The sequence below is a fragment of the Periplaneta americana genome, chromosome 2 (genome assembly GCF_040183065.1).
Source record: "Periplaneta americana isolate PAMFEO1 chromosome 2, P.americana_PAMFEO1_priV1, whole genome shotgun sequence".
NCBI classification, from domain to species: domain Eukaryota; kingdom Metazoa; phylum Arthropoda; class Insecta; order Blattodea; family Blattidae; genus Periplaneta; species Periplaneta americana.
This window is the reverse complement of record NC_091118.1, coordinates 135030388-135046492: the sequence shown is the minus strand read 5'-3', so window position 1 is coordinate 135046492 and position 16105 is coordinate 135030388. Positions and strand designations below refer to the sequence as shown.

Below are 16105 nucleotides of genomic sequence, written 5' to 3'. Positions count from 1 at the left end.
GCAGCATATTCGTAAACTAAAATGAAACATGCCTTGTTTTCTCGAAACTACGACCTTTGGAATGCAATAACAAGGCTAGCAGAGTTTGCACATTGGGTTTCAAGGTGAAGGACAAACTTAAAAATCGGTGGAATTACCTATACTTTGCTGTAAAAGTACAGTTTGTACAATTACAATAAAAATGAAAATACATTAACAGGTTGTGAAATTAAGTTCGAAAACAGTTAGCTATACAAAATGGGACTCAAAAGCAAAATGAAAACAACTGTTCTACAATAGAATCTGATCTAAAATTCTTTTTTTTTTATTTAGAACGCAATTACATTTGTCTATTGATAATAATTATGCAGGTCTAATGAATAATTTACTTCTAAAATTAAAAATTAATATAAAATCGATTACATCACAGATTTTATAATAGTGTCACTGCATTATATAAAACAACCCAATTGTATCTACAAATTAATATTGAGTATCATTCTTGAACTCTGTCCCTGATTAATGAGGCCTACAAGAAAAATTTACCGACTATCTATTTCCCTTCTCACTAGTTCCCCGTCTCTGCAAGCATCTGCCTAGATTGAGAACGAAGATGCATCTGCAGAACAATGTCTCTTAAAAACACAGAAGCTTATGATGGTCTGAGCAAGAAATAAAATATAAAAACAGCTAACCAGACAAATACACTGTAGTGCACCCAGTACTAAACAGCAAACGAACATTTGAAATAAAAAATAAATCATCCACCATATTTTGATAACTTCTGTGCAGTGTGGTTATGTGTTTTAAAATTATTTTATAATGTGTTTTAATTACCTTTTTCCTCAGTATCTCACATTAAGTGAGATAAATTTCTCGATTATAGCTATTTTTTAAAACTTAACTAACCATTCAATGACGTCAATTTGTCTGTCTTTAACAATTTCAATTTTCTTTATTTTGATACAAGCAACAATTTCGTTGATGGCTGTTATAAATCTCCAGCTTCCAAGGCAAACATAAAATATCGTAAGTTAATGTGTATACAGATATGACGAAATACCATGTGATCAAATATTTTCGGCCTTTCCCACCAGTCAATTTGAATAAATGACGTCATTGCTAGTTAGTGAGCCTTGCCTTGAAGGGTGCAGTGTGGAGGAGAGAGTACTTTGCAACCAAGCGGGTAGTTCAAGAACTAACACTACCAATATCGCCAGTCATTTTGTCCATTGCCAGCAAGATGGAAATCACCATCGGGCACCATATTTTCATGGTTGACGCTTATTTCTGATCTAAAAGGATAATCCAGGGAGAATATCATTATGATGTGGGTCACTGTGTGAATGAATTTCGCCTCTCTTACTCAGAATTTCAGCAGGTACCCAGAAAAAACATTACAAGGACAGTTAAGAGGTTAGTTGGATGTGTTGTAATCAGTTTGTAATTGTCATACTACTCGTAAATTCTTTCTTCATAATGACTTTTTTCAGTCCCCTTTTTAATGATCAAATTTCTCCCTTTCTTACGGTTTTAGCCTTTCCTTTACTCATTTACCAATCGGGCAGGTAGATATTACGTAGACCTAAGGTATTCATCTAGGTATTTTTATTGTTTGAACACAGTACCGTATTTTGCTTGTCATAGATAGAGCGCCCTCTTTTGCGCGACTGGCTCAGTAATCCAGAGAAATAAGAGGACTGGGCGCTCTAAACTTACAGACATTATCATGGACATAATACGAGGACGTATAACAGAGAGACCACGGACATCACTGTCAGCTCAGTCGAGAGATTGGGTTGTCATATGGCTCCTATCATACGGCAGTGAAGAAAGTAATGAAGCTCTACTGATACAAAATAATACGGCTTCATGTGTTGAGAGATCCTGATTTGCCAGCCTGCATCAACTTCTGTACTTATTTTTTGGAACAATTTGAGGCTGCGGACGAACAAGACATGTTTGAGACAACGCTTGCGGTTCAGTACGCCTCTCACAATGGTATGCCTACCATCTCACAGCACTTGTAAGACTAACTCCAAGTTACCCATCAACGAGGTGTTGAGACCTCAGTGCGTAGAAACACGACATTAATTAAAACTGACTGGCGGGAAAGGATGAAAATATTTGATCACATGGTACAATTCACAGGTTAAGATAAAATACTTTTCAAATTTATAAATAAGGTAACTTTTAACAAATAATGAATACATATAAAATAATTCGAGCTCAGATATGTACAATATGACTGTTGTACTTAATTCCACATGGTGATTATTATTGGTTTTTAAATAATTGCTGTAATAACAGTCTGTAACACTATCACAAATACAAATGTGGAACTTTCAACAATGGCAAGAATTACACTAGGTAGTAAATTAGAGTGTTATCAGGGGTCGAAAAATGTACCACTTCAAATAAAATGTTTTAGAAGTATTCATTATAATTATTATGTTTATGACAAACTGAAGGTTACAGTAACACTGAAAGTAAAAATTCTGCATAGTAAAAGAAAGAACTTGATTACACTACAAAAACTGAGAATAAGGCTCCATGTATTCATGTATTTACAAACGAGATCAGGTATCTACAATTGAATGTTATACTCGTATAAGAGCAATACATGAATTTCATAATTCTTAAGACAAAAATAAATTACAAAAATAATTATACGAATACTATACTACTGTGTAGCATATCTGCTCATCTGTATGTAAGTATAATAAAAATAATTACTAATTTAAAAAATTTGAGATTAATAAATTGTCTTATACATACATATTAATTAATTAAAAAAACTTATGAGCATCTTTTATTAAAACTCCATTTGAATCTCGTAATGTAGGCCTAGTTATAGTTAGAGCCTATATAATGCATTTCGCATATAACATTTTGAAACATACGAAAAATTATGTCTTGCTGGGCACTATTACATGCATTTGATCCGATCTTCGCTTTCTAAAGCTCACATTAGTAATATTATTTAGTAATCAATAACATCTTAATGGTAAAGTCTTAAGACACAGAACATTTTCAATGTACAAAGCATTCGAAGTGACATACATTTCGCCAAGGACAATCGGAATGACTTTCACTACTTACTGCAAGACCAGGGAACAAGGTAATTTATTATTATAAGATATCTTTATATGAATTAGAATTGCATATTAGCATGCTTATTTCTGAAATCTAGTTACAAGAGTGATCAATTTAAATGTGAAACATGTTTATCGTTTTTAATTTAGTATTACTATTTTCTGGAAATACAATGAAGTGTGTGTTCTATGTCCTCATTGAATGTTGACAATCGGTGTTCACACGACTGCCATAATAAGAGTACAACTGTTTCAAGACAATACCTTTACTATTGAAAATGTTAAAATACTGAAAATTTAATATCATGCATAATTTGTCATTTGGTGCAAGGATCTACTTAATAATAATTTATTGTGAATCTAGTCAAAATGTTTTAATTACCTTGTATAAAAAGTCATCGGCTTATTTATATGAACTTTCTTTTTCTTGTTTTACATTTAGGGGTTACATCTCATGCAACATAAATCTCCAGCCTAGGTACAGGACTAAAATTTTTAATCACAATGGCTCCCTAGGGAGATCGACATAATTTTATCTTTAATACTCCAAAATGATAAAGTTATCAAAAAGTTTACACCACAATTCAATCACCAGGTGAAATTTTTAAATAAAAGATTTTAACCTCTGCCTGCTTTACATGGTAATATTAATCCCATATGAGACAGATAACTAATTGATTTATTCCTACCTGCCAATTGATTGTAAGAGATCTTCATCTTAACAATGATGCACATTTTATAATTTATGTATTCATGAGGTTCTGTTTTTGTCATACCATAGGACATATAAAAGAATTTTTGTTTTCTCTCTTATTTCTAGCAGTAAAAGAAACGTAAATTATGAAATTAATGCATAATGTAATTTGTCAATGTTTTTTTTTTTATTTTATATGTATCAAAGCTGAAAATTGCGTATATACATGAATATAAATATTATTTCCCAATATTTAATATGTTAAAATAAAGACAGCAACGAAGAATTATAAGTACTTCCTCATTGTATATTTATACAGTAACTAACGGAGCATGTTTTGAAATTGTGTCAAATAGATGTCCAGAATTACAACTTGCTAATTTATTTCTGTCCGAAAATTCACGAACTGCAAATATTTATGGTCAAAATATGAAATTAGTCACCTTGCGAATTGACTGAGTCCTTAGACGTTGATGATTTCATTGGTCACATAGCGAAATTTCAATGAGAAAACTGGTCTGATCAGTCTCTGGCCAATCACAACGCAAATTGGATGTAAGTATGTGGTTAGAAGTTTGATATCAATTTTTGTTACATGTACAGACATGCTTCTTGTCATTTTTGTGAATTACTTGACGCATGTTTCTCAGTGCAATACAGGACATGGATTAATAACAATTACACAACATTTTCGGTATTATATAATTTTGACATCAATTTCTGCTACATATGCAGACACATTTCTTACTATTTTCGTGCATTAGACCTATTTGATATGTATTTCTCAATGCAATACAGACTATGGATTAATAATAGTATTATATAATAAAACTCCTGTGCATTCTGGGAATTAGTGCCTCATTCAGAATTTTGGTTTACAAAGAAAATAGCTAATATGAGTAGACTTTACAGTATAACTTCGAATTTCATATGAAGGAAAAATCTAGCGTCATTTTTGTTGATATTTTTACTTGTATAATTTATTTAGCCACTGTTCTTGGGTTTATGTTTTGTATGCTCTACTCGTGAATGTTATATTGCATAATGTATTCTTATGACTTATACCAGTATTATTTAAAATTCATACATAATGTGTTACAATTTATTTCTTAACTTGTCTATTTTAAAAAGGACTGAAGATACAAAATTAACTTAAATTCAGAATATGACCACTCGAACTAATGACCAAAGCTCGAAATGATTATAAAACCTCACGTATTTCGGACATTGTCCAATCCAATAGCCAACTCTGAAGTGGAGACACACACAGTTGATTTCAGACATTAGCTGAGCAACTGATTGCAAAACATGTTCAGGTTCCAATTTGTTAACTTTTGATCTTCTATCCTGCTGCCAAACTTAATGTTTATGTATTCAGAATTTATATTTACTGTTTACACAAATCTGTTTAAAATTGCAAAAAAAAAAACTTTCATACTACTATTGAAGGCAATTTCAATTCGTATAATACATTACAATGTGCTCTACCTGCAGAATTTGGTAATGCTGACTTCCTTCATTAAGAATCAACCCTTGCTAGTTACAATCTAACCTTGGATTTATCCCTGTATAGCCCTTTAGCATTCGAGTAGCTTTCTTTATAAGAAAATAAAACTACGAGGCGCATCCATAAAGTAACTTTCCCACTCATCCCACAGCTAGCAAACCATATGTTGCGCGAAGCGACTGCTTGCTCATGACGTTAGGCCCATAGACCTGGTACAGCTGACAATCAATTTCAATCGACGCTATGCCCTGTGCATTCAAAAACTTTATCACTGACTGCACTTCACACTCTGAGGGAGCTGGAATAGAAATGTCCATCTTCAACATTGCAATGAAGCTACTGAAAAAGAACTGATTCGGGAAGTTCCGCTAGCGCATGCACCATGCCAGGACATTACTCTATCACGTACACGCAGTTGCTTCGTGCAACATATGGTTTGCTAGCAGTGGGACGAGTGGGAAAGTTACTTTATGGACGCGCCTCGTATGTTAACTGGAATGGTAATATTCACTTCTCAGTATTGACAGTAAAGAAAATAATGACCACCAACTTTATGCAGAAATGAAAATACATCTACTGTCAGTGATGAATCTGAGAAGACAACTGGACAGTCATTTCGTGGTTTGTATAGATTTTGGGCTTTGACCATAACAAAATAGGACAGTACATTGAAATTGGCATACTATTTGTGGGATTACTATACCAAAGCTAAATAACCTATGTAATTGAAAGAAATCAACACTTGTACATTGGCTGGAGTATGAGAAGTTAATCTCCACCCACCATGAGGTAGTCAGCAATATGAAAAGGTACTACAAAGAAGATCTGCTAAAAGTTTCAGGCTGTATAAAATTATATACCGGTATCTAAACAAACATTTCTTAAATATATGATGAATATTCTTGTGCCATGTAATGAAAGAAATTGAGAAGGAAATAATTAACGCAGATTTAGAACAAACAACCATTTTGTGATGGTATCTTTCGAAAATTTCAAATGAATTCTTTTATCTGTTATTTAAAGACACTGTGTCAACTGCACAATTATCTAGACTCAGTGAAATTGATGCTAGTAAATGTTATTTTAGTGAGATGAGTCCGAGAATTTGCTATGCAATTACCTAACATTCGCCTTGCAGTTGGGAAAACTTCTAACAAAATCTAACCAGATAATCATTCCAAGCGAGATTTGGACTCATGCCCGAGTTCAGTCTTGAGGCATTAGTCCCATTCTTTATCTCCAAACCACGTCAGTGGGCCTTCAAATGAAGCATCTTTAATTCTCGAATACAATTTTTTTTAATTTTATGAACCTACTTCCCAACTGATTAATTCATGTATATTAATTATGACTATACTACTGTTCAATTTTGTAATGTACTTTGCTGTGCGAATGATGGTGGAAAATTAAATAAAACGTAATATATTTTTTAATTTTCCATTTTTTTTTATCTTATGTTATTTGTTATGCATTGATGTTGAGCAATGTCAATGTCAGACTTCTTACACTGCACTAGAAATAAAAATATGATGAGAAAATAAAACATATGTAATAAAAAATAATACCGGTAATAAAAGAACAAAAATGTAGCCTTATTAAATATTATTAATTAATAGGAATTTGTTTTGCAGTACAAGAGATCTTAATTACCCTCATTTTTTTACATGGAGCCTTTCTTCTCATAATCTACTATTTTTAGTGTTCTGCTAATTGCAGGAATATGTGACATTTGTATATTTAAAATATTTTTCGACCCATGTTTTCTACGAAATTCAATTTAAATACATCTATTCCAAAGCTGACTTCTTATTCTTATTAGGAAGAGCATAAATATTATGCTCAATACTTTACTTTTAAGGTCTAGAAGACCACGTACAATATTTTTCCCATTTCTAGACTAAAAATATTTTGATATATCATACAAACAATAAATTTCCTGTTTGTTTACTATTACTATTGCTGATATTATTATTACTACTAGTATTATTATTGAGAATATGGTTTCCACCATTCAAGTACCCATTGGATATGGGATACGAATTTTTCTGTTCTATCACAGAATGTTGTGGAGAGCTCGGATACACCACATACCCAGTCTTGTCCTGCCATGACTGTTGTGAGAATGGCAGTACAGTCTCCTTTTTCAGTGCTTCTCGGGCATCATACTTAGCCTGTTGTAAGATAAAAAATTTTAAATATGAACAGTTTTACAAATAAATTTCACTGTAAAAAACTGATGACTTATCATTCAATTTCGTTATTCCGAAACTGAATGCATAACATGCAATACATTTTACTGGGTTAAGAAATTACTTTACTGAATATTTTATTAGATTTAATAGAAGAAGACAATAATAGCTCATCCAAGAGATATATAGATTTGACTCTCTTCATTGCTGACGAAATATACATAGAACACTCATTTCTAAAACTCGATCTATTTTCGTCTTAAGGTGAAAATAGTTGAGAAATAAATGTAACTTTATTCGTCAGGGCCGTTGGAAATGATTAAATCCATTTGGTTTTTCATTTTACCATTTCTAATGGCTAGAACGAATAATATATAGAGTATTTCAAAAGTCAGTTCAAACATTAAACAGCTATAAATATTATAATATTTGAGATCGGGAAAAAACAAAAACATCACAGTGTTGGGCAAACAACGGGGTTTACAAAACATTGGGAAGATGTCTGCCGTTCTCTTGTTCAACATACAGCATTTTTTCTCCGACACCATGCACAGCATTTTGCAGATAATATCTTGGAATATTGGTAATTTCTTACGAGATGGCCTCTTTCAGCTGCCGTAGGATTGTTGGATGTGTCAGGAAAACTCGTTCTTTAAGGTAACCCACAACCAAAAGTCGGCCGCATTGAAATTTGGAGATCGTGGAGGCCACATTATTGGAAAGTGCCTACTGATGACTTTGGTCGGAAAACGAACCTCAATTACGCGTGTTAACTCCATCATTAAGTTTTAGTAGGTTATTTTACGACGCTTTATCAACATTTTAGGTTATTTAGAGTCTGAATGAGATGAAGGCAATAATGCCGGTGAAATGAGTCCGAGGTCCAGCACCGAAAGTTATCTAGCATTTGCTCATATTGGGTTGAGGTAAAACTCCTGAAAAAACCTCAACCAGGTAACTTGCCCCGGCCGGGAATCGAACTCAGGCTACCTTGTTTCCTGGCCAGACGCGCTAACCGTTACTCCACAGGTGTGGACAATAATGAAATAAGACAGACTGTTACAGTAAACGGGGAGCACTACGACAGCATGTTACAGAACTTCGTCATCTCTAGACTGAGGAATCACTATATGGAAAACATAATTTTCATGCAAGATGGCGCTCCGCCCCACATCTTTATTCATACAAAACCAATTAATTACGCAGATGTTTGACGATCGTGTCATCAGTAAGCACTTTCCAACAATGTGGCCTCCGCGATCTCCAGATTTCAATCCGGCCGACTTTTGGTTGTGGGGTTATCTTAAAGAACGAGTTTTTCTGACACATTCAACAACCCTACCGCAACTGAAAGATACCAGCTCGCAAGAAATTACCAATATTCCAAGACATTATCTGCAAACTGCTGTGCATGGTGTCGCAGACAGAATGCTGTGCGTTGAACAAGAGAACAGCAAACATCTTCCCAGTATTTTGTAAACCCCGTTGTTTGCCTAACACTGTGATGTTTTTGTTTTTCCTCTATCTCAAATATTATAGCATTTATAGCTGCTTAATGTTTGAACTGACTTTTGAAATACCCTATATATCATCAGCAATGAGAAAAGTCAAACTATACTATTCCTTAATATTTTGTTGTATTAGCTGAAACAAAATTTTTATAATGTATTTAAGATTTTATTACCTGAGAGATGATTATACTTAGCATTTAAGTAAGTAAAGCTGGAAATATAAATGAAATATTTGTACGTATTATGAACAGAAGAGAAGAGACTGTGATGAATCTTTCACCTTTAAGTGTATATCTGTATTGAATCTCAAAAAGCAAATGATAAATTGAATCTCTAATATAAATGTAGGAAAGAGTAATTCTATAATGATTATGATAAGATATGATATGATATTTATTTCTTCAGCTCTTACTTAATAATGGGTCACCACCACATCTCTGTATTCGTGCTCCCTGTTACCTTCTACTCGTAATTGCAATAACATATAATAAACTTTCATCAACGTGTGCAGTCATCTTATTTTACCTTTACTACTCCTATTACTATAATACATACCCTCAATTTACTATCTAACCTCTTACCTTGAAAACTTTCCCTTCTATCTAATGATCACCCCACCATTTTTATTATTTACTTATACTGAAGCACTTCCTATCTTTTAAAATTTCCCTAATTTGTTTACCATTTTCCACCAACACTACTTAATCATAACCGTCCACTTTCATCTCCAATTTACTAGTACAATCACTTCTACCTTTCCTCACTTCTGTCATCTCTCTTGTCCCCTATTTCTTCACTAGTCACTGAATCACATGTTTATTTGTTCACTTTCACCCCTGATAAATTTTTCATTAAACACTCTATAATGATTAAGTTTATGGACATGTTACCATGGACTTTGTGTATCCAGTGATGAAAGTAAATTTTATATATCATAATGAAATGAATTTGTATGATTTTTTTCCATTCTTAATTATGATAAGTTACTAACTAACATAAAAGTTACACAACAATAAAGAAACCACTCCTTTGATTCAATGATAACAAATTCCGTTATCAAAGTTCAACGAATGATTGTAGTCCTTTCAGTATTGTTGTAAGTCATGCAAATGAGGACAGTGTAGTATCTCATTCATGCAAAAACACGTAGACACTAAAGCCTACAATTATTATTACTATGTATCTAGAACATGTGAGCACAAGATTATTGTACATCTCGCATAAGGTTGTTTCTTATGTAAACAAATTCAATGTGCTGAAAAAGTTGTCTGTAAACATGTCACATTATTGATTGTAAGCAACAACAAGCACCTATTTGACATACTGGTACATTAAGTTTGTGAAGTGTGCTGAATAATAACAATGCTAGTGTTGGATAAATAGATCCAGATGTATTGTGCAACCATCATTAAAAAACCTACGCTGGAAGTGATGTTTCTATCAATTCATGTTCATTTCACGGACATATTAAGTTAGGCTGTAATGTTTTCTAATTACGAAGGATGCAGTACTTATTTAGCGTGTCATAGTCAACAACCATAAATGTTTTATACAGTATTCGTTAGTTATTCATGATGACGAAAACAAAAGTCACAAAATTAATTAAAATTACAACAGACCTATTAGCGTAATTAGGGTAATTAATCACATGGAAATGAAATGTAATTCTTATTTAATGAACTGATTCTTGTGAGTGAATACCAGACTGATACACACACATTGGTTTCTCTCCAGTCTGAAGTAGAATAAAGACAAAAGATGATCGTCTTTGTTTCCACTAGAAAAGGCTGATACGAGATTAAACTTAATTACAGATCTCATATTTTACCTCTGCCTCTGTGCAACGTCATCACATTTGTGGTGGGGTGGAGAGGAGATCGTAGAATGGTTGTAATGCTTTTTAATACACTGACGTCCACGGCTAAGATAAGCCATTTGAAATTTAACGATCACTGACTGGCAGAGATAAAATGTAAGATCTGCAAACAAATCGTATCCTAAAATCAACAGAATGATAAAAAAACGGTATGATTATTATGTTTATATTACGTACCTTATTGTATAAAAGAACTCCAAATATTGCTAGTGCCATTCCAAAGATGTTTGTTCCTGTAACTGGATTTCCTAACATAAATAGGGACACAGCAATAACAAATATTCGTTTTGAAGCACTTGCAACCGCGTATGTTAATGGTGTTACCAGAGACAGAACACTGAAAGCAACAATATTCTGGAGCCAGTTCAGAACACCATCAAGAAATAAAAGGGCCAGTACACGGTAGTCTTCACCAGATACCTGGAAAAATAAAAATACAAATGATAATTACACAAAATAACCACAATTAAAAATCTTTAGTAATACACTGTGATATTATCATCCTTTAAAAATTACTCATAATGCGTTTCAATGCCTCTAAATAGACTACAGTCAAATAAGATCTTCCTGGAATGAAGACTTATGAACTAGCAAATTCCAAAGATCTATCCACATTTCAAATGCTTCTAGGAGTTTTTCTACATTTCGTCATAATGTCCATGTTTCTGCGGAGATAATGGATTAGGGTGGCCAGTTCCTTTCCTCCTCTACTGCATATATCACTGGCTAGTAACAAATTACACTAATCAGACTTCAGATGTATACTAACAATATTGTTCTTCCTCTGACACATCGTCAAATGAGATGTGCTGCCTGATAATAGACGTACATATCAGCATTTAATTCCTTGACTTATGTGCAATTGTGGCTGCGATCTGGAAGGAGGTCTGCATGACGAAGAAGTAATCTTGGAAAAGAAGTGCAGTACAAGTCCATATAGAGTCTAGTCTGACCAAAGACATTTCAACAGTACCGGTACCCCCTAAAATTTGTTTCCAACTACAGCACTGTATAAGATATAGGGAAAATATCTGAATAAAATTTTTCAGAAAACAGAAATGACAAATTACCTGAAAAAAAATATATATATATTGTCATTAAACACGGTGGTCCATGAAAAAGTAGCCCAGCTCCACTGTACCATATGAAAGAATTCACTGTTAGGCTCCATTTACTCATTCCATTGTTGATGAAATATAAAGTAATTAACAAATTTACTCATTTTTGGGCTCGTATTGTCACATGTTCATTGTTCATTTTGACATTCAGTTTACATCTGCAATTCACGTCAGAAATAATATGTTCTCTGTGCAACAGCAAATAAGTAATAAAATTGTGGAAGGCTATGTGCAAAGCTGATTGATTATCACCGTGCAGCATGATTTTCTATGAATTGAAACTAAATAGCGTTGCTAATCGATTTTTGTGTGCTAATTATGAAAATGTACTTAGTTTTTGCCCATCACATCAGAATATTTCACAATTCGCAGTTTTATTTTCAGTAAAGAGACGTGGGGACTGAATTTTCAAACTTCCACATTTCTTCACAGATTTTCTTAAAATTTTTACTGTCAATTAACAGTATTAACAGTAACAATATTACCAAATTTAAATTTAATCGGACTAATAAGTAGTTAAGTTATTTTTTTTTATATTTTTATATGCAAATAATGCCAATTAACCAAATGTTCCCCACTGTTTTTTTAGATATAACATTAAATGTAATAATATTTCTTTTGAGTATGAATTACAATCATAGAAATACTTTTTTTTTAACTTGGTTATATAACGACGCTGTATCAACTACGAGGTTATTTAGCGTCGAAATTGATGATAGTGAGATGGTATTTTGCGATATGAGGCCGAGGATTCGCCATAGATTACCTGACATTTGTCTTACGGTTGAGAAAAACCTCGGAAAAAACCTAACCAGGTAATCAGCCCAAGCAGAAATCGAATCCGTGCCCGAGCGCAACTCTGGATCGACAGGCAAGCGCCTTAGTCAACTGAGCTACACCGGTGGCCTTGAAATACTTTTGCAGTGAGATATTTAGTACAACTGATTTTATTTAATTGCAATATTTTTAGGGGGGATTGTAGACCCTATCCCCACCATATAATTTTACCTACTTTAGGTACACTTTTCTCAGAAACTATTGCACAGTTATGAAACTTTGCACATTTATAGTTTGGATCTTTCTGAATTTTTGTGTATTTTTAAAGTGTGTTCGTACAAAAAGTAATATTTTTAATTATTTTGTTGACAATTTTTTTGCTGCAATTTTAAAGTAATCTCTCTGTATGTTGTTGGGTTAATGTGGATATGAATTAAATATTTCATGTTCTCACCGCTGTCGCATGCCTGGCCTGTGTTTGAATCATATGACAGTATAAAGATGGCACTGCAGAAAGTGGAATATTAAAATCGTATGTGGTCTGTTTGTGGTGATTTTAAAGTTATTGGTTTCTTATTAGGTCAACAAAGTGGTTTCACAAAATATCCCTATTTTTTGTGTGAATTGAACAACAGAGATAGGACTTCCCATTGAGAGAGGAAAGATTGGCCTAGGAGACAAACATTTACACCAGGAATGAAGAACATTATTGTGGAGCCATTACTTGACCCCACCAAAGTTTTGTTGCCACCCTTACATATTAAATTAGGTCTTATGAAGCAGTTTGTGAGAGCTTTGGACAAAAATAGACAGTGTTTTAAATACCTGTGTGAAAAATTTCCCTCACTCAGTTATGATAAAGTCAAGTCTGAAATTTTTGTGAGCCCCAGAAACGTAAATTGTTAGACAATTATTTTGATGCTGTTATGTGTAATTCAGATAGCTTCAAAATGGTTGTAAACAATTTCTTATGCAACTATAAAGACCTCAATTAAAAAAAAAATGGTTGAAACTATGTTGGATAACTTCAGAACCTTGGGCTGCAATATGAGTGTTAAAAGTTCATTTTTCTACATTCACATCTCAATTATTTTCCCGAGAACTTAGGCGCTTTTAGTGAGGAACATGGTGAAAGGTTTCATTAGAATCTAAAAGACATGGAAACTAGATGCCAAGGGAAGTGGAGTGTGAGTATGATGGCTGATTACTGCTGGATGCTTAAGAGAAAGAATTCTTCAGAAACGCCTTCCAGGAAGTCAAAAAAACGGAAATTTCAAGTGGAGTGAGATGCACATGGTCAAGGTAAGGTTACATGAGTGTAAATATTATGTTACTAGCTTTGTTATTCAGTTAATAGTTCTAATTTTGCCACAAGTTCTAATTTATTTGCATTTAACAAACATGAATGCGATATATTTGCCAGTAAGAATATTGTTTTTAGATATTTCGGTTTTTGTGATTTGTGAAAAATTATGATATGATGGGGCTATTTGGAGGTCAGTTTCGAATTCAGCACAAAAAAAACTGTTAAGAATCAGTTATCAGATCAAAATCATGGGGAAAAAAGTATTAAAATGCAGCACGGAGTTATGTTATCAAACCTTTAGAAAAAACAATTATTGTAATAATAATGCAGTTATACATTATAGGCCTACATTACCCGGTATCCACTTACACATTGCATCTGTCTGGGGTACTTCTTCGTGGCCCAATCTATGCAATTAACACTGTATAATTACCAATGTAGGATGCTGCAGAACATTTTGTAGATCAACTATGATCCATACTGGAAGAAACATGATGAGAGCAAGACGTCCCAATATGTGCAGCAAACGTAAATGGTGAATCCCTGTGTCATGCAACACCTGTCAACATAGCATCAAGTACCGGTAGCTGTTCATTATGCAAATTTGTATGGATTAATTTATAGCCTACAGTTGCCAACTTTTTTTTTTTTAAGAAAATACGGGAGACTAAGGAATCGACAAAATTTTGCATAGAAAATGGAGAAATTATCCAGTTCCATTACCGTAAAGTGGGGTGACTTTGAATGCCGAGGTGACTTTGAACAGTAATTTAGCACCTTTCTAAATTAAATGTTGTACCCAATTGCGATAAAACTGCTTAAGTTGTCAATAAACTAGTTCAGTTCTTTTACTTCACTTCAGTTCACTTTACGGTACTAGAAAACAACTTTATTCTATGCTTTGGCAACTAGACTTATTGAAGTCGACTGCAGTTTGCAGTTAGGATTTGATTAGATGCGTCGAGTTCCTGTATCGAACATTTGTCCAATTATTGTTCATGTGTTGAAAGATCCTCTTTGTATGAGCATTACTAACTACTGGGCATGTTTATTCTTACATTTCTAGGACTGTATTTGAAATCAATATTATTCTACAATACTTTGGAACAATTCTTAACTTGAACGTTTATAGAAATATAGAATTAAAATTTTATTTTACATGACCAGTGAAATTTACTTACTTTCTTTGAAAATATATTTTGAAGTGAAAATCCCATCGTTGCAATCAATGCACTAATTAAACCAATCATATCAAAGGATATTTCTGTTAAGGTAGCAATTGCAACACCAGTAATTATTGGTATGAGAGACAAATATACCTGAAAAAGTAAAACATGAAATACTCACTTTAAACAATGACAGCTGTCAATTATTAATTCCCGAATTCAACACTGAATGTCATTTATACTTACAGTAAGTGTTTGCTTTTCTCCTAGTATAATTCTTGACAAAACTACAGTAAACAGAGGCATTGTAGCTTTTACTGTAAACAAAATGAGAATATACACACTCCTGTTGACATTTGGTAGCACACAATATGCAATGATTTTCAAAGAATTTAAAGATACATATAATTATAACAATGTAATTTACCTGTATGGGCGTATGATACTGGTACTTTCCAAATACTAACATGAGAAGACACAGATGCAAGAAATTTACCTAATGCAAGAGGTACAATCACTTTCATATAGTAACTCCAACTGATATCAACAAATCTTCGCACGCCCCACATATTGAAAAAGGGGCCAGAATATAGAGTAATGGATGTCAATTGAACCATTGTCACTGTCATTGGGTATGGAAAGTCATTGAGTAACATCTTTCCAATAACATTGTTACTAGAACTGACAACATACCATAATATACAGAAAAATAATACTGTAAAGACCTCTCTCGCCTGCTTTGTGTCAGCCATGCTGGCATTATGACACTACAGCGAAAGCCGCTCTAATGTCATATCTAGGTCATGTTACGGATGTATACAAACGAAATGTCTTTATTGTTGTAGGAAAACAAGTAATGGGAAGAACATAGTGTCCACTGTAGTTTC

At 33.3% G+C, this 16105-nt stretch overlaps 1 protein-coding gene across 1 annotated transcript; it reads right to left on the bottom strand.

The window, feature by feature from the left end:
- Positions 1-268: 268 nt before the first annotated feature.
- Positions 269-15978, bottom strand: LOC138694590 (solute carrier family 35 member E1 homolog). The gene is made up of 6 exons (XM_069818465.1): positions 15646-15978; positions 15465-15535; positions 15234-15371; positions 14486-14611; positions 11029-11271; positions 269-7446 (listed from the first exon to the last, which is right to left on the bottom strand). Exons 1-6 carry the CDS (start codon positions 15968-15970, stop codon positions 7192-7194), a joined length of 1158 nt encoding a protein of 385 aa, XP_069674566.1. The 5' UTR covers positions 15971-15978; the 3' UTR covers positions 269-7191.
- Positions 15979-16105: the final 127 nt, after the last annotated feature.